This window comes from Gymnoscopelus microlampas (assembly GCF_963454915.1).
Source record: "Gymnoscopelus microlampas genome assembly, chromosome: 14".
Taxonomy (NCBI): domain Eukaryota; kingdom Metazoa; phylum Chordata; class Actinopteri; order Myctophiformes; family Myctophidae; genus Gymnoscopelus; species Gymnoscopelus microlampas.
In genome coordinates, this window is record NC_139951.1 from 50,546,987 (window position 1) to 50,565,807 (window position 18,821).

Sequence of the window (18,821 nt, forward strand, 5' to 3'; positions counted from 1 at the left end):
AGTCGCTGCCTGACGAGCCATATGCTTGTAGATCACATCTGTTGGCACAGCATTTTAAAACAGCGCGATCTGTAGCAAACACTCTGTACGCTGCAGTGAAAGGGTTGCCAAATTTTGCGAGAGAAATACGCAGTCAGGTCTCTGAAAATGTTACTGCATGCATTGTGCCCTAACAAAACAGTGAGGCATGAAACCATTGGATTGTAAATGGGGTTTATAGCCGAGGCCAATTTGCAACCCCAGTCCCTGGTTAGACCTTTCTATATAAATATTTACCTAATAAAAAATAATTTACAAAAGGACATGCATGAAGCTCTAGTCTCAAGTATGAAAATATATTTATATCTGCAAAGTAACTAGTAACTAAAGTTTTCAAATAATTGTAGTGGAGTAAAAGTACAAGATTTGCCTCTGAGCTGTAGTGGAGTAGAACATTATTACCATTATGATGTAATTATATATATAATTATAACAATAATAATAATAGAAAGACGTGGAAATCAAGCCCAAAGTCGCTTATAATAAGCAGACATGGCAACATAGACTCAGCGCAGCAGCAAGTCTGCACGTATACGGCCGCTCTGTGGGGGGTCTGGAGGTGTCAACTGCTTTTCCCCTGGGGGAGAAGGGGGAGAGCGGTCAATTTAGCCAAAATGTAACGGCTGGGGTGGTATATATGGGGTTTATTTCATATTTATAATACGTTTCAGAAAAAAAAAAAGGGGGAGATGATTTGAAACCAATATTTAGGAAAAGTCATGAAAGGGGAACTTTCTCAGAGCTTCCTGAGAGAAGTTAATCCTCTTTCAATTCTCCAAATCGGTCATATTGATGGCTTAGTCACGCAAGTGTTAACCACTTGAACCCTAGAATTCCTTTTCTGAGGGAAACATTAGCCAAAAATACGTTGAGAGCTTGTAGATCGGCTATTTTTGGCAAAGAGGCTTATAGGTGTAGAGGGAAAAAAGAGCAGACTAAGTAAAAAAAAAAACTTTAATCTGAAACACAATTTTATACAATATATAGAGTAGGGGGTCCCTGCTTCATCTCTTGCTCAGCTAGGGGGTCCTTGTCCTGAAAACGTTGAAGACCCCTGCTCATGGAGTCTGTCTCATTTCTCTGCTAAAGCCCTTGAATATGATGGAATATGAATAAAGATGAATGTGAATAAACTCACAGTTCAGATCTCACACACCATGCCTGGAACTAGCCCAAAAAAGACAGTGAAAAAAAGAATATACATATATATTTTTTAGATCTACAAGCTCATGGCGTGGCACTCGGTGCACTCGGTGCCGTGAACGACACAGTGACATGAGCATTAATGAGCATGGGGTCCAGTAGGGTCTAGAGATCCGGTCTTATTAAAACAAAATTTGGGGGGAAGTGATTTTTGAATAATAATAATGATGAAACTGTAAAAGTAGCTACAGATGGCTTCCTTTAAAAACACACACGCACGCACACAGGCACACACACACACACACACACACAGGCTCAGGGGTAGAGTGAACTGGAAAACCGCAAGGTTCCCAGTTGGATCCCGGGCTGGGGCGCTCCCCTAGAGTCAGTGTAGAAGTGTCCTTGAGCAAGACACTGAACCCCTAATGGCTCCTGATGAGCAGGTTGGTGTCTTGCATGGTTTCTTCCTCCATCGGTGTATGAATGTGTGTGTGAATGGGTTAATGGCACAATCAATGTAAAGCGCTTCGGATAGAAGCGCTATATAAATGCACCATTTACCATTTACACACACACACACACACACACACACACACACACACACACACACACACACACACACACACACACACACACAAAAGTTGAACAGAGCAACAGGCTCATAGTTTTCATGATAATTTGTAATTGGAGTTAATGACAGGTCGTGTGTGTGTGTGTGTGTGTGTGTGTGTGTGTGTGTGTGTGTGTCTGTGTGTGTGTGTGTGTGTGTGTGTGTGTGTGTGTGTGTGCAGCTAACCCCATGTTTAAGGGCTAATTGCATTAAACCAGAGGACAGCTGAAGGCTAAGACTGCCACACGCACACACACGCACACACACACAGACGCTCTTTGTCATGCAGGCTTCCTATTGGCTGCAGGTGGTATCATCTCTTCAGACAAGGGTTGATACAAACTTTTGCCTCAATTACGATTATTGATCTACAAGCTCACAGCACGTCTCAACGCAAAAATAGTCTTGAAAATGTGTGCAAATCTTTGAATATATATATAATTTTTTAAAGCGAACATTTTTAACTCAAATCTTTCCATCTAGGGGGTCCCTGGAACAACACATATTTTGAGATGGGGGTCCGTGGGCCAAATACAAATCTAAAACGTTTTTCTAAATCCTAACAGCATGTTGCTATATCAGTGCTGCTCCAACTTTTCCATGTCAAGGACCCCCAAAATGATATGTATTTGTGGCCGCGGACCCCCATCTCAAAATATGTTCTTTGAGCAGATCTACAAGCTCATAGCGTGGCACCGCACTCGGTGCCGCGCTATGAGCTTGTAGATCTGCTATTTTTGAATAGCCAAATAAATCTTAAAATGACACTGATGCGTTCTTGGATTGAATTGAGTTAAAGGCAGAAAAGACCAAAAAATAAAATATTCTTCTATCTGTCTGTGAGACGAACAGATGTACCAAGAGAACAGGAAGTGACACAGAGGTCACATGGCAGGCTGGGGGTCAAAAGGTCAGGCATTTAACTGAGAAGAAGTTACAACCAGGAAATAAAACAGACACTGATCATTACCCCCCCCCCCACACGCACACACACACACACACAAACGCGTACGCGCACACACGCACATGCACACACACGCACACGCACAAACATAATGGACTGTTTGTTGGAATCCTTGGTAGGCCGACAAAAGGATTATCGATGATCTACAAACATTGTGAGCTTGTAGATCTGCTATAACACTGAAAAGACTTTTCCGTGGCAGGGGTCCTCAACGTGTTTCAGCACAAGGACGCAGGGATTAAAGACAGAAGTAAATCCCAACATCTGTGTGTGATAGGAACTTCACTATTTGAACCCTAGCATTTGCCCTTACATTTGCCAACAGTAGCAGATCTACAAGCTCACAATGAGCTTGTAGATCTGCTACTTTTGGCATAGACATTTGGTGTAGAGTGGAAAAAGAGCAGACCAAGTACAGAGCCAAAGGCAGTGGCGGAGCGTCCGGGTAGGCCAGGTAGGCGGCCGCCTACGGGCCCAGGACCCCGGGGGCCCAGGACCCCGGGGGCCCGGGACTCTGGGGGCCCGGGCCGTCAGATCATATGGACCTTTATTTTATTAGACACACGTTGTGTGCTCCACTTCTCAGCAGCTTTACCAGAGATTCACCAGCTTACATGGAACTGTAAATATATTCGAGGCAATTGACCCAATACACTCTAGAAAGAATATGTATGAACAAAAACAAACAAATAAAAATGAATTGACACAAAACTGATGATAATGCTGTCAAACAAGTCTATGAATCTATCTGTGAAATCTATGAAAAAGTTGAATCTGCAACACAAGTAGATCTCTCTCTCTCAGCTAAGGGGTCCTTGGCCTGAAAACGTTGAAGACCCCTGCGTTAGGGTCCATTTGGTTCCATTTGTACACTCTCACAATTACAGACACACAAGGTTCAATTTGGTTCCTAACGAAGACCCCTGCCCTAACGGGTCCATTTGGTTCCATTTGTACACTCTCAGAGTTAAATGAACACTAATGATGGTGATACAGTGTAGATTAAGACCCCCAAGAAATCAAAATGGTTGAGTCCCTGGCATATCTTTTCCAATGGGGGTCCCTGGGCTAATGTGTGTCAATTTGGGGGTCCTTGACACAAAAAGGGTTGAAAACCATTGATTTAATTCAAACAATCCAACATAGAGGCTGGATGAACTGCTTTGAAAACCTATCATGATATTACCGTCCCATATGAAACACAGGGTTTGCATTGGCGCCTGTATGAGTGACTAGTGTGAGTCAGAGTGACAAATACATCCTCTGGACCTCTCCTCCCATTGGCAAACAAAGCAATTGTTCTGCTGCTTATTTTAACTCATTCACTGCCACTGACGTAAAGAACGTAAATTATTTCCTTTACCAAATCTGCCACTGACGTAAAAAAAACGTGTTTTTTTGGAAAGACATTGACATTGATCTAACCCCTCTGTATCCATCACAGTGACACAGTTCATTGTAGCACACCCGGATACGGAAATGAGGTCAATCGAAGATTTCCGTTTCCGCCTGCCGCCGGTCTAAACCTTCTGCTGAATGGCCATTATCATTATCTCTGATTGTTTTTCTCTGCCGGGGCGAGTCAGTCTGTTTAGAAACTGCTGCTACTGCAGAATGGAATGTCACCGATTAGGAGTGTGCCGATACACTCATTTCACCAAACGATACGATACGCACCTTTTTATTATGAAAATATATGGGGGAGGAAAAAAGCAAATGCAAACAAATAATTCTGTTTTTGCATTATTCAGACATGCAAACTTGTAGCTTTTCAGCTACAATAGCCGTTTTCAATCCAAATAGGGAAATAGTGTGACACCTGACCCGAAAAAAAAAACAACATATTGTCGCCCTTTTCACCTCTGGGCTGTTTGCATGCCTGATTATTATGATTGTAAAAAAAAAATATCGTTTTTATTTTCAAAACGATATTTTTTCCCCCCAAAACGATACATATCGTCACGAAAATGTATCGCGATATATCGTGGGACGATATATCGTGGGACGATATATCGGCACACCCCTATCGCCGATTGAAGATGTGTTCTCTGGGCCACTCACACACGACTACCCTGTGTGTCTACAAACAGTTGAACAGGCGATCATAAGGGATTTAGCGAGGTCTGTGGAGAGGTGGGAAAAGTGAGTGAGTTTTCCGTTCACATGGTGAAACATGGTGTTTTTACACTGGATGCAGGAGAGAGACTCCGCCTCCATCAGAATGTTTGTTGTCTGAGTGACGTGAACGTATCGCCTGTGTGTTTAGAAACCATTGGACTCATGATCATAATGAATTTAAAAAATTGTGACATTTTTTAAGTTATAAAAAACACTAAATCGCTGTCAGTGGGCAAACACAGCCAGACATAAGTCTGGCAGGGAATGAAATAACCCTTGCTTTAGAGAGTGTGTGTGTGTGTGTGTGTGTGTGTGTGTGTGTGTGTGTGTGTGTGTGTGTGTGTGTACTCACTTTGCAGAGGAGATGATCAGAGAGGAGTCCTTATATGCGATCAGATAGCTCTGGTTTTCTGAATTCTGATGGGAAACCTGGACAAAGACACACACACACACACACACACACACACACACACACACACACACACACACACACACACACACACACACACACACACACACACACACACACACACACACACACACACACACACAGTGTTGTGTTCAGACAGACATATAGATACAGAGTGTCTTCATAGCACTAGGTAACAGAGCACAGACGTGTCGGCATGCAAACGGTGGTTAATTGCAATGATACTAGTATTAGCATAACTCCCGGCCGCTCGGGACAGATCTTCCATTTTAATATTCATTAATCCATTAAGACAGGCACTCGGTGCCGCGCTATGAGCTTGTAGATCTGCTATTTTTGAATAGCAAAAGGAAATCTTAAAATGACACAGAGATGCGTTCCCTGTCTTAATGGTTAATGCATGTCTGTCACATTTAGATGCAGATTTAAGCTCCGACATTTAACACATCGGGTGCCGAACACGGTCTGAACCGTGTTTTCAGTCGATTTAGTTTTTTTCCTTTTTTTACACACAGGAGGGGCTGGAGCAGCTCTGGAATCAACCACCTGGATCTGAGAAGGAAGGGCCTTATAGTGTGTGTGTGTGTGTGTGTGTGTGTGTGTGTGTGTGTGTGTGTGTGTGTGTGTGTGTGTGTGTGTGTGTGTGTGTGCGTGTGCGTGTGCGTGTGTGTGTGTACTCACACTCTCCAGCACCCTCAGACATCTCTCTGCTCCCCACAGAGAGGAAACCAGTTTATCTTCATCTGCTTCATGGACCAGACTGTCTACACACTCCTTCACTGCACACACACACACACACACACACACACACACACACACACACACAGATTTGCACACATTTTCAAGATAAAAATAAATAGCAGATCTACAAGCTCATAGCGTGTCACTTTGTTGGGGCAGCAGTGGCTCATGGGTAGAGTGGCCGGGTAGAGTGAACTGGAAACCACAAGGTTCCCTGTTCGATCCCGGTGCTCCCCTAGAGTTAGCATCTTGCTCAAGTGTCCTTGAGCAAGACACTGAACCCCTAATTGCTCCCGATGAGCAGGTTGGTGCCTTGCATGTTTTTTTTTAAATTGATTGAAATTTTTATTAGGCAAAAGAATGTAAAACAACACAGTTACATTTATAATGCTTTTGTCTAAAAGGTCCGAACAAAAAAGTCCTTGCGGACTTGTTTCCGTTGGGGTCCTTGAATTAATTTCATAGACATATAGTAGCAACTAAACAGTTCAAAAATCAACATAAAAATACAGAGGAAAAAATATATACCATTATGTACAAAAAAGGCATGAGAAAATAAAAAATGATATACAAAAAAAGCATTGGAAAATAAAATAAAAACTATGTACATAAAAAAAGGGGAGGGGGGGGGGGGTCGTCTGTCTACAGGGAAACTGGTACTAACTCCTCTTTAGGCCTCCAGAAAGATGAGTTTTAGGGCTGTTTTAAATGAGCCAGAGAACTGCATTTTTTTAGTGACGGTTTCCTCCTCCATTGGTGTATGAATGTGTGTGTGAATGGGTTAATGGCACAATCAATGTAAAGCGCTTTGGATAAAAGCGCTAAATGCACCATTTACCATTTACTTTGTGCCGCACTATGAGCTTATAGATCCGCTATTATTGAATAGCCAAAGTATAAAATAAAGGTTAAAGTGATTAAAATATGAAAAAGTTTGAGAACCACTGATATTATAGCTGTTTAAAAAAAAATAGGGATGGGACTCAATTAAAAAAATGTATGTATTTAATTAGAGGCTTTGTAATTAATTAATTAATCACAATTAATCGCATTTTAATCGCATATCAATATTTGACCTGAGAACAGTTAAAAGCAATTTTTTCAAATGGATTTTGGCATACGTCTTTAAGTACATGAACTGTACTTAAGTACAATTTTGAGGTATTTGCACTTGACTCTCAAGTATTTCCAATTTCTAATACTTTTACTTCTACTCCAGTAACTCCACTACATCTCAGAGGCAAATATTGTAATTTTTACTCCACTACAATTATTTGAAAATGTTAGTTACAAGTTACTTTGTAGATTTCGATTATTAGTATAAAACATACCATGTAACCATGTGAAAGTAGCAGATCTACAAGCGCAAGGCATTATGAGCTTGTAGATCTGCTATTTTCCACCACTGGAGGCTGGTAGAGTGTGTTGTTGTTACTGTTTGTTACGGTCAGGTGACCTTATGATTATGTATTATTATGATGTATGAGTAATATATTATTGACATGTATGAGGAAGAGGTGACTGACTGCAGACCAGAGTCTAGACCAGAGTCTCGACTATGAGACGGTGAAAAAAAGCATTTTGCGTACTTATGAATTGGTCCCAGAGGCATATCGCCAAAAATTTCGTTCCACTGAAAAACCTGCTGACCAGTCATTTGTCGAATTTGCTCAGGTGAAAACGGTGTTGTTCAATAAGTGGTGTGCAGCAAGCAAAGTGGCTGACTTTGAGCAGCTCAGGGAATTAATTCTATTGGAGGAATTTAAGAACTGCATTCCAGAGCGCATTGTCATGTACCTGAACGAGCAGAAAGTTAACACCGTGTCTAAAGCTGCCGTTTGTGCAGATGAGTTTGTGTTAACACACAGGTCAAACTTTTCTCCTATGCACCGGGAGTCCAGGGGTAACCACGGGAAAAATGGGAAACCTTGGAATAAAGCAAAGTCACCAAACAGTCCGCCGCGTAACGGTAATGGTGCGGGCGGGGCTGGGAACAGTGGGGAAGCACGCAAGTGTTTTGCTTGTCATGAGGAAGGCCATTTAATTCGGGAGTGTCCAACACGCTCACAGAGCAACGAAAAAGAAGGTCAAAATCAGAAATACAGGAAGTCAAAAGCAGTGTCGTTTGTGCGTAATGTTGCTCAGTGTCAGCCTGAGGCAGTGTCTGTCCGGGCGGAGACTGAGGAATGTTTCGGTCCTTTTCTATTTAAAGGTACTGTGTCTCTGTGCGATGGTGAGAAAGAACAAATTCCCATTACCATCTTACGTGACACAGGTGCGGCACAGTCGCTGATGTTACAGTCTGTTTTGCCTTTTTCAGAAGGCTCTTCCTGTGGTTCTGATGCGTTGCTGCTGGGTGTGGAGATGGCATCCTCTCGTGCGCCTCTCCATAGGGTGTTTTTGCGCTCACCGTTGGTTACGGGCCTTGTGCAGGTGGGCATACGGGAAGGTTTACCAGTAGAGGGGATCGCGTTGATCCTTGGTAACGACTTGGCAGGTGATAAAGTTTTCCCTACTTTTGAGGTGATAGAGCATCCAGTGATTTCTGAGTTTGTGTGCGAGGGCGCACAGAATGTTTTTCCTGCTTGTGCTGTGACTCGTGCGCAGGCTAGGAAAAACGCTGAGGAAATTATGAGTGATTCGTTTTTCTGTAGTGATGATCCGTTGTGCACTTCTGCTACTAACCCCAAGAAAAAGGTGCAAAACGTGTTGCCTATTAAGCCAGATTTTGCGTTCGATGGAAAGAGGGATTCATTTGTGTTTGCGCAGCAGAATGACCCGTCCTTGGCTTCATGCTGGGAAGCAAGCCGTGTGGGGGGCACAGATTGTGCCTACGGTCTGGATGGTGATATTCTGGTGCGTAAATGGTGTCCATCGTCTGCTGTGGAGGCAGAGTGGAACACGGTGTACCAAATTGTTGTCCCCAAAACATTTCGTTCTCAAATTCTGAGTTTGTCTCATGATAATTTTTCTGGGCACTTGGGTGTTCGGAAAACTTATCAGCGCATTTTGCGCTACTTCTTTTGGCCTGGATTGAAAACCGACGTGTCTGATTTTTGTCGCTCGTGTCATGTGTGCCAGGTGATGGGGAAACCTAATCAGGTGATTCCCCCGGCTCCGTTAAAACCTGTCCCTGCTATGGGGGAGCCATTTGAGCACATTATTATTGACTGCGTGGGGCCGTTGCCCAAAACGAAATCTGGCCACCGTTTTCTGCTTACTTTGATGTGTGTCGCCACTCGCTATCCAGAGGCGATCCCGCTGCGCACAATTAAAGCTAAACCGGTGATCAAAGCGCTGACTAATTTCTTTTCGACTTTTGGTTTAGCTCGTTTTTTGCAGAGTGACAACGGATCTAATTTCACGTCCAGAGTGTTTTCTCAGGTGATGGAATCACTTGCTATTAAACACATTAAATCTAGTGCCCATCACCCAGAGAGCCAGGGCGCGCTTGAGCGTTTTCATCAGACTCTTAAAGCTATGCTGAAGAAATTTTGTCTAGAAACAGGCAGACAGTGGGATGAGGGATTGCCCTTTCTAATGCTAGCTGCGAGGGAATCAGTGCAGGAGTCGCTGGGATTTAGCCCAGCAGAACTAGTCTTTGGACACACAGTCCGAGGTCCTTTGCGTGTGCTGAGAGACAGTGTGTTGGCCAAGCCAACAAGCCCAGCAAAAGGTGTGTTAAGTTACGTGAGCGAATTCCGTGAGCGCCTGCACAAGGCTCGTGAGGTTGCTACGGCTGCATTAAAGCAGTGCCAGGATCAAATGAAGGAACGTTTTGATAAAAAAGCAGTTCAGAGGGAATTTGCGGTGGGACAAAAGGTTCTTGCTCTCCTCCCGATTCCTAGTTCAGCTTTTCAATCAAACTTTTGTGGTCCATATGTAGTTCAGAAGAAACTATGTGAAACTGATTATGTGGTGGAAACACCAGACAGAAAAAGGAAAACGAGAGTGTGTCATGTGAATATGCTGAAGCCATACGTGGCCCGTGCGTCTGTTGCGCCGGTGGCAGTGGCCACTGTTGCGCCAGCGGCTCCCTCACTCTATACCCCCGAGAGTGATGGGCTGCGGGTTAAGAATTCTGCTGGTGCGCGTTTGCAGAATTCTGATGTGCTGCGAGACTTGCCGAAATTTTTGTCTCATTTGGATAAGGATGCACAAGCAGACATTATGGCATTAATTAAAAATAACATGGGTTTGTTTTCAGATACGCCATCCTGCACCACAGTCCTGGCTCATGATGTGGATGTGAGGGGGCACTCGCCTATTAAGCAGCATGCTTATCGTGTTAATCCCACGAAACGGGAATTGATAAAGAAAGAAATTGATTATTTATTGGGGAATAATTTGGCTATTCCGAGCTCAAGTGCCTGGAGCTCTCCTTGTCTGCTAGTGCCCAAATCCGATGGCAGCATGCGTTTTTGCACGGATTATAGAAAAGTGAATAATGTAACAGTGGCTGATTCTTATCCTCTTCCGCGCATGGAGGATTGCGTCGACCGGGTCGGCGCCGCCAAATTTGTTACTAAATTGGATTTACTCAAAGGCTACTGGCAAGTGCCTTTGACTGAGCGTGCGTCTGATATTTCGGCTTTTGTTACACCCGATGGGTTGTACCAGTACACAGTGATGCCTTTTGGCCTCCGTAACGCGCCGGCTACTTTTCAAAGGTTGATGCGCACAGTTCTGAGCGGAGTAAAAGACTGCGAGGTCTATTTGGATGATGTGGTGGTTTTTTCTAATACATGGGCTGAACATATTCACACGCTAAGGGAGGTTTTTGAAAAGTTACTGGGGGCTAATCTCACAGTGAATGTGGCTAAATGTGAGTTTGCCCGTGCCACGGTAACATATCTTGGAAGGCAGGTGGGACAAGGCAAAGTGCGTGCATTGGACGCAAAGATCAAAGCAATACTTGACTATCCAGTACCTAAAACCAGGCGGGAACTTCGCCGGTTTATTGGTATGAGTAGCTTTTATAGGTCTTATTGCAAAAATTTCGCAGAAGTGGTTGTACCACTGACTAGTATGACTAGTGAGAAGAAGCCTTACGTCTGGTCACCTGCCTGCCAACACTCTTTTGAGTCCTGTAAAGCGCTCCTCTGCAGTGCGCCTGTCCTGGCGGCGCCCGACTTCAGACGTCCATTCAAGCTGGAGGTAGACGCCTGTGACAGCGGTGCGGGTGCTGTGTTGCTGCAGGAGGACGAGCTGGGCATCGACCATCCCGTCTGCTACTACTCGAAGAAGTTCGGTGGGGCTCAGTTGAACTACAGCACAGTGGAAAAGGAGGCTTTGGCCTTGGTTTTAGCTTTGCAGTTTTTTGAAGTGTATGTAGGTTCAAGTCCATTGCCGGTGCTTGTGTATACTGACCATAACCCTTTGGTTTTTCTGAAACAGATGCAGAACTCGAACCAGAGACTAATGAGATGGTCTCTATTGGTACAGGATTTTAATATTGAGATACGCCACAAGAAAGGGCTGGATAATGTCCTTGCAGACGCCCTGTCAAGAGTTTATTGTTAATGTTTTTTTGTGTCTTTTTCTCTATAGATACATTACAGGTGGAGGTCCTTATTGAGTGAACTTCATCTGGGGGAGATGAAGTTCCCTCTTGAGGGGGGAGGTGTTACGGTCAGGTGACCTTATGATTATGTATTATTATGATGTATGAGTAATATATTATTGACATGTATGAGGAAGAGGTGACTGACTGCATGTTTCTTCCTTATCATGCAGGAGGTGTCTGTCATGGGTGAGGAGGAGGGACGGAAGGCTCTAAATCCCACTGTGATTGGCTAGACTCTGCTATAGAGGTGCAATTGGCTAATGGGCTGTGTGCTCCACAGGTGGACTTGATCACCCATCATGTGATGGCTATAAAAGCACTGCAGGCAGCTAATTCATTGAGATGAGACCTTCCCTGTCCTCTCCACCACTGACCCCTCGTTTGTTTGGTTTGTCAAAGTATGGTTTGAGCCCTTAGGAAAGGCTGACTTTGACATAATGTTTGGATAACCCTTTTGAGTGATTTAACAGTCTCTTTATTTGTTTTTGTTTCCTTTTCACTTGGCCAGTTAACTTGTTTTTGTTTCCTTTTGTTTTGCTTATTTGCCTGAGTTACAATAGCCTTTAGCCTTCCAGGAAAGGCACATTTTTGATATTGTTAAAAGGTAAAAGGTAACCTGTGACTAGACTTTAAGGACATTTTGGACATTTAATGACTTTTTGACCGTGAACTTTGTAATAAATATCCATTCTTTTTGCAAACTGGTTTCAAAGAGTCATATATGTTGCACTCACACCACTCCTAGGGTGGGGGTCGTAACACTGTTGTTTTATAGTTGTTTAATTAATTATTAATAAAAATCGCGCGCATGTGACCCGCACTGCATCGTGCACCAAGCTCACAACGCCTCGCAGCGCGAGGCGTTGTGAGCTTGTAGATCTGCTATTTTTGGCTAAAGTTCTCCTCAGATAAGGGATGCTAGGTTTCGAGTGGTTATGGTAAAAATAAAAATCATATCACATAAAGATTTGGCGGACCCCCTGTAGTAATTCTGAGGACCCCCTAGGGGTCCCGGACCCCCTGTTGAAGACCCCTGCTGTAAACTTGTTTTTCTCTTTTTTTCAAAAGGGCACTTCTGGTCAAGAGGGCAAAGGGCAGGTGCTCTAGCTCCACCTAGAGTCTATCTGTGCACGTCCCTGACTGTGGTGCTGCAGCTTACGTTGTTGTTGCGCACCAACGTAGTCTGGTGCGCTGGTAATATTGGTCCGTCTGAAACTCGTCCAGTGAGAAACGTTCCGCGGTGCAAAAACGGGTGCGATTAAAATGCGTTAATTTTTTTAACGCGATAATTTTTCTGTAATTAATTGATCGAAATTAACGCGATAAAGTCCCGGCCCTAAAAAAAAACTGTTAGGATTCAGAAGACATTTTATATATATAACTAGAAAAAGTGCTCCTCGGACCACAGGTCTCCGCCAGGTCAGGTAGAATAGGCCTCCTGGTGGCGCTATAACAGGCTCATGTGAAAAATGTGGGTCAGAGGTTCTGAATTGGCATCCAGGGAGTGTGTGTGCACAGTGTCACCGCCATCAGGCCAACGGTGCCGAGATTAGCTGTTCACATACAGAAGGACGGACGGCCGGACGGACAGGGTGCAAAACATACTCTCTCGCCATGGCTTTCGGCCTGGTGGAGACAATAACTAGAAAAAGTGCTCCTCGGAGCACAGGTCTCCGCCAGGTCAGGTAGGTTATCGTGGCCACCTGGTGGCGCTAATGTGAAAATGTTCTTCTTAGGCCTTTCAATCAGACACTGCATTCATGATTTGAGGCATTTTGTTCCAAAAATGTCTTTTGTTCAATTAGACCTCCTGGTGGCGCTATAACAGGCCAATGTGAAAAGGGTGGCACTTCTTCCTCGGCCTGGTGGGAATGTGTTTGTGAAATTTCACTGAAATGACACGATGTGTTCAGGATTTGAGGCATTTTGTTCAAAACGGACCAATGCTGTAAACTTTGGGGGGGGAAATGGGACAGATCCGTGTTGATCACATGACTATAGAGATACTGTTTACCGATTTGCGTGATGTTTGGACAAAATCTGTAGGAGTGATATCCAAAAATGTGTTTTGAATAAATCGGCCTCCTGGTGGCGCTATAACAGACCAATCTGACAAATTTGGGCCAGACGTTCGGCTTTGGGATCCAGGGAGTGTGTGTGCACAGTTTCACAGCGACCGGGCCAACAGTGCCGGAGATTAGCTGTTCACAGACAGACACACACGGACGGACGGAGTACCAAAAGTAAAAGTACTAAAATGTTTGAAAATAGCAGATCTACAAGCTCACAACGCGTCGCGACGCGTTGTGAGCTTGTAGATCTGCTATTTTCAAATAGCCTAGGTATAAAACAGGGCTGGTGGTTAATGTATGTTTCATTATGTAATAATTCATATCTTCAAAGTAACTAAGGTTTTCAAATAATTGTAGAGGAGAAAAAGTACAATATTTGCCTCTGAGATGTAGTGGAGTAGAAGTAAAAGTACAGATAATGGGAAATACTCCAGTAAAGTAAGAAATCCTCAAAAGTGTACTGAAGTAAATGTACTTAGTTACTTAACACCACTGCCTTTCGGCCTGGTGGAGACAATAATAATAATAATAATAATAAACATAAACCTTTGTCCACTATGTGGTCCAGTCCTCCCAGAAGCCTCAGCTCCTCTTTGAACCAGTCTCCTGCTCTCTTAGACGTCAGAGATAACAGAGTCTCCATGGCCAGATGACCCGCCTGACACACACACACACACACACACACACACACACACACACACACACACACACACACACACACACACACACACACACACACACACACACACACACACACACACACACACACACACACACACACACACACACACACACACAGAAGTTATATTATTATAACATGTACCGTATGTTCCGCACTATAAGGCGCATCTGAGTATAAGGCGCAACTTCAATAAATGTATTATTTTCATATATAGGGCGCACCGCACTATAAGGCGCACTGACGGTGCGCCTTATATATCCCTATTCGGAATAGGGATGGCCAATGGAGACATTTTCTTAACCGGTTACCGTTAGGCTTTACCATTAATTGATCATTAACCGTTAAGGAAATGTGTTCCAAAAAAAAAGCGCTATTTACCGATACAAAAATTTAAATACACCGTTTTTCCCGCCGCATAATATAATGCGCTATTTTCACATTAAAAATAATGTACCTTGCATTAGAGGGTAGCACGGGTCCACCCGGTAGCCTACTGAAGACCCAAAATATTGACATGTCCCTCGGGCACGGGTCGGATCAGTTCCAATTGCCGCGTGTGGACACAACGACCAGCTTTGTATTATTATTATTATTATATTAATCTCTTTAACCTTCGGTTTTAAAATGAGACCAATGTGTTGTAATTACGCTCCCAAATCATATGGCCTGTTCTCTCATAGTTTAATGTTAACAGCCGATTGAAACGCAGCCAATCTCACGCGCACCGCACTGCAGTCGCCCCAAAAAACAGTCGCCCCGTAACCTCAGTAAACTATGCCTAAACCTAACCTTAATCCTAAACGTAAAACGTTAAAACGGTGCCAAAATCTAACCTTATTCCTAAACTTAACCTCAGTAAAACTATGCCTAAACCTAAACGTATTTCTAACCTTGTCCTCAGTAAAAAAAATACAAGAAAATGGGGGCGATCGGATTATAAGGCGCATCCGCACTATAAGGCGCACTGACGGTGCGCCTTATAGTGAGGAAAATACAGTGATGTTCTGCAGGTCTAGGTGTTTGTTGTGAACGGTGTCACACATTAATAATAATAATAATAATCATATTTACAGTGATGTTCTGCAGGTCTAGGTGTTTGTTGTGAACGGTGTCACACAGCTTGCGGATCTTCTCCTTCACTTTGGTCATCTCTCTGGCGCTGAGCTGCTGGGAGGCGGAGTCGGTGGTGCTGGCCCCTCCCCCGGCCCCGCCCCCGGCCCCCTGGTGGCCCCCGTCCAGCTCCAGCAGGCGGATCATCAGATCCAGACAGGACCGGTCCAGATCCATGTTCAACCTGTCTCTGCTCAGGATGTACATGAGAGACGCTGTGCACAGGGCCAGGTTCTGATAGAGAGACATAGACACACACACACACAGAGAGAGACAGAGAGGTTATTATCAGGGCTGCACATAACAGGTGTGCATGCACACCCAAAATAAATAATGCACCACATCAGAAGACGTGAGGCGCTTTTCCGTACCAACAGCTGGGACAGGAATTTCCAAGCTTTTATTTTTTAGCAAAACTAAAAAATAAAAGCCATTAGGCGCAGGGGAAGGGGACGCATGCTGCACGTGCTCGTGTGATTGTTGCCTCACATCGCCTCGCATGGCCTCGCTGCGTGTGCACGCAGCGGCTGTTAGAGGCACTCGTCACCGATGATGAACGCACCGTAACGGTGCAAAAATATGCCGTGAACGTCCAAATCTGGCGGATAAAAGCAGTGCAGCACAGGGCACCAACCTTGGGGGCTTCTCCTAACGGCGAGTGAGGAAAAAAAAAAAATCGGCGCAATTTGGAAGCAGAGTGTCCTTTTTTACGGGACGGGACCATTTATTTGGTGCGCACCAAGTCACATCTCCAGGTGCTCTTCTGAGTACTAGACCTAAAAAGTTATGTGCACCCCTGGTTATTATTAACCTCTCTCTCTCCGTATAATTAGTGCGTGTGCGTGTGTGCGTGCGTGTGTGCGTCACGCCATGATAGAATAGTGGAACTCATAGCAAAGGAAATATCAAAATATCATATGCATCCTCAGTGAGAATGAACAACAACAAGTGTGTGTGTGTGTGTGTGTGTGTGTGTGTGTGTGTGTGTGTGTGTGTGTGTACTCACAGGGTGTTGTGGAGCATCATTCAGGGTTTTAAACACCATGGCGACCTTCCCTCTGGCTCTCAGATGCATCCTGAACGATCCCATCGCACACCGGGTGGCCAGGCTGATTACACTGCACACACACACGCACGCACGCACGCACGCACGCACGCACGCACGCACGCACGCACGCACGCACGCACGCACGCACGCACGCACGCACGCACGCACGCACACACACACACACACACACACACACACACACACACACACACACACACACACACACACACACACACACACACACACACACACACACACACACACACACACACACACACACACACACACACACACACACACACACACACACACACACAATATATAATATCATATAAGCCATACAGAGCCTCCCTGACAACATCACCGGGACAGTTAGTTTATTTTTGGATTCTAAGATGTTATTCTCCATAGAGACATGCCTCCTGTTGACCCAGAGGATGAACCAGTGACGTCAGGACTTCAGTTAGAGCAGCTACACACGGTAGGACTGTTAAAGAGGTCGGAGAGTCATCTGATCGTTAAGCATTACACACTACAGGAGTCTCTTTCTATAAATCAGCTGTCATATATGGTTGTGGTTTTCACACTATAGATTGATCAGTGACCAGTGATCACACACTGTATATAGTTCACTAGGATGCATCCATACCCCATACAAACATTTGTTTTTAGTGGTCCCAACCGCTCTAAGCTTGACTTTGTCCGTATGTCCGTCCGTGTGTCCGGATGAGCACGGGATTGTAAACAGCTATAACTCCAGTTTGCATCATGCCACCAAGGCCAAATTTGGTATGTGGACTTAGACCACCAATAGGGACGAGCATGCATTGCTGAAGTTATCAAAGAGGGGTCCAGGGACCCCCAGCGCCCGTATGAGCACGGGATTTTAAACAGCTATAACTCCAGTTTGCAGCATGCCACCAAGTCCACATTTGGTATGTGGACTTAGACCACCAATAGGGACCAGCATGAATTGCTGAAGCCCCGCCCCCTCTGTCTTCCCATTGGCTGGCCTTCAAACAGCCATAACTCAAGTTCGCAGCATGTTACGGAGTACAAATTTTGTACATGGACTCAAACCACCAATAGGGACGAACTGTAATTACTTAAGCCCCGCCCCCTCTGTCTGCCCATTGGCTGGGCTGTAAACAGCCATCATTCCAGTTTGCAGCATGCTACCAAGTAACAATTTGGTACGTGGACTCAGACCACCAATAGGGACCAACTGAAATGAGTTAAGCCCCGCCCCAAAGGCACCGCTTCCTTCACACAGGGTGTGATTTTTGTATTTGTTTGGCTTTCAAAATATATAAAAAATAGCAGATCTCTACGTCCTACCGGGGAAACTCCCCCCTGTCAGGTGATAAGAAGGCTACTTGTTGGTTGGCTGTCATGCATTGAAGGAGGCATGAGCTCGACTCTGGGCTCTCCCTAGGCTGGCGGGGGGAGTGTAGCACCCAGGATCACTTAGACAATTGGCACTGGGTGAAAAAAGATTGCAACATATATATTTTTTTAAATAGCAGATATACAAGCTCGTATCGCGGCACTCTTGTAGATCTGCTATTTTTTTGACAAATCTTGAATGTGTGCAAATTTTCTTTTTACTCAAATTGAACCACTGACATAGAGACATACGTTTTTCTTAAAAAAAAAAAAAAAAGTTTGATCCCCAGAAGAAAAGATTTGAGTTACAAATGTTAGCTTTAAAACTTTTTTTTTTTTTTTTTGCAAAAATGTTCAAGTTCTTTTTTAAATAGCCATTAAATGATGGTTAAAATAAAAAAACGACACACGCTTTTCCCAGTCTTAATGGGTTAAGTGAATGTAATGCATCCAGTGGCCTTCATCAGGGCAAAATGCTTTGCCATGATGACGGCCACTTCCAGCTGAAACATGCTGGCATGTTTTTTGTTCTTGTTCTTTTTTTTCACGTGTTGAAAGAATTATTAACTAGCCTTTTTTATTAGGGCTTTTTAACCTCCTGAAGAGTACCTTGGACTCTTTTTCTTTTGATTCCTCTTTTCTGACCAAACTCCAACACCCACCAAGTAAAAAAAAAAAAGGTTTTCAAATACCGGACAGACAACACACAGGCAAAAAAACACCCCCAGAGCGGTATAGACTCTGTGGCATCGCCTGAGGAGAACAGCAGTTGATGCGCTCAATTTACTGCTCATCTCTCCTCCAATCACAGATGTCTCTGTCAGATTGGTTATCTGTGGCCTGGAATATTGGCTGGCTGGGCAGGCTTATCACACACACACACACACACACACACACACACACACACACACA

At 44.3% G+C, this 18,821-nt stretch overlaps 1 protein-coding gene across 1 annotated transcript in view; it reads right to left on the reverse strand.

Annotated features, from left to right (window-relative positions):
* LOC311059838 (wings apart-like protein homolog) overlaps positions 1-16,589 on the reverse strand; it is a 31,755-nt gene extending 15,166 nt beyond the window's left edge. Inside the window, exons 1-5 of the mRNA XM_084077931.1 lie at positions 16,482-16,589; positions 15,437-15,709; positions 14,230-14,341; positions 5,986-6,083; positions 5,227-5,303 (exon numbers count right to left, since the gene is read on the reverse strand). Of these exons, the coding sequence (XP_083934057.1) occupies positions 5,227-5,303; positions 5,986-6,083; positions 14,230-14,341; positions 15,437-15,709; positions 16,482-16,565 (644 nt within the window). The 5' untranslated portion in view covers positions 16,566-16,589. The remainder of the gene's footprint in view (positions 1-5,226; positions 5,304-5,985; positions 6,084-14,229; positions 14,342-15,436; positions 15,710-16,481) is intronic.
* Between the last annotated feature and the right edge of the window lie 2,232 nt (positions 16,590-18,821).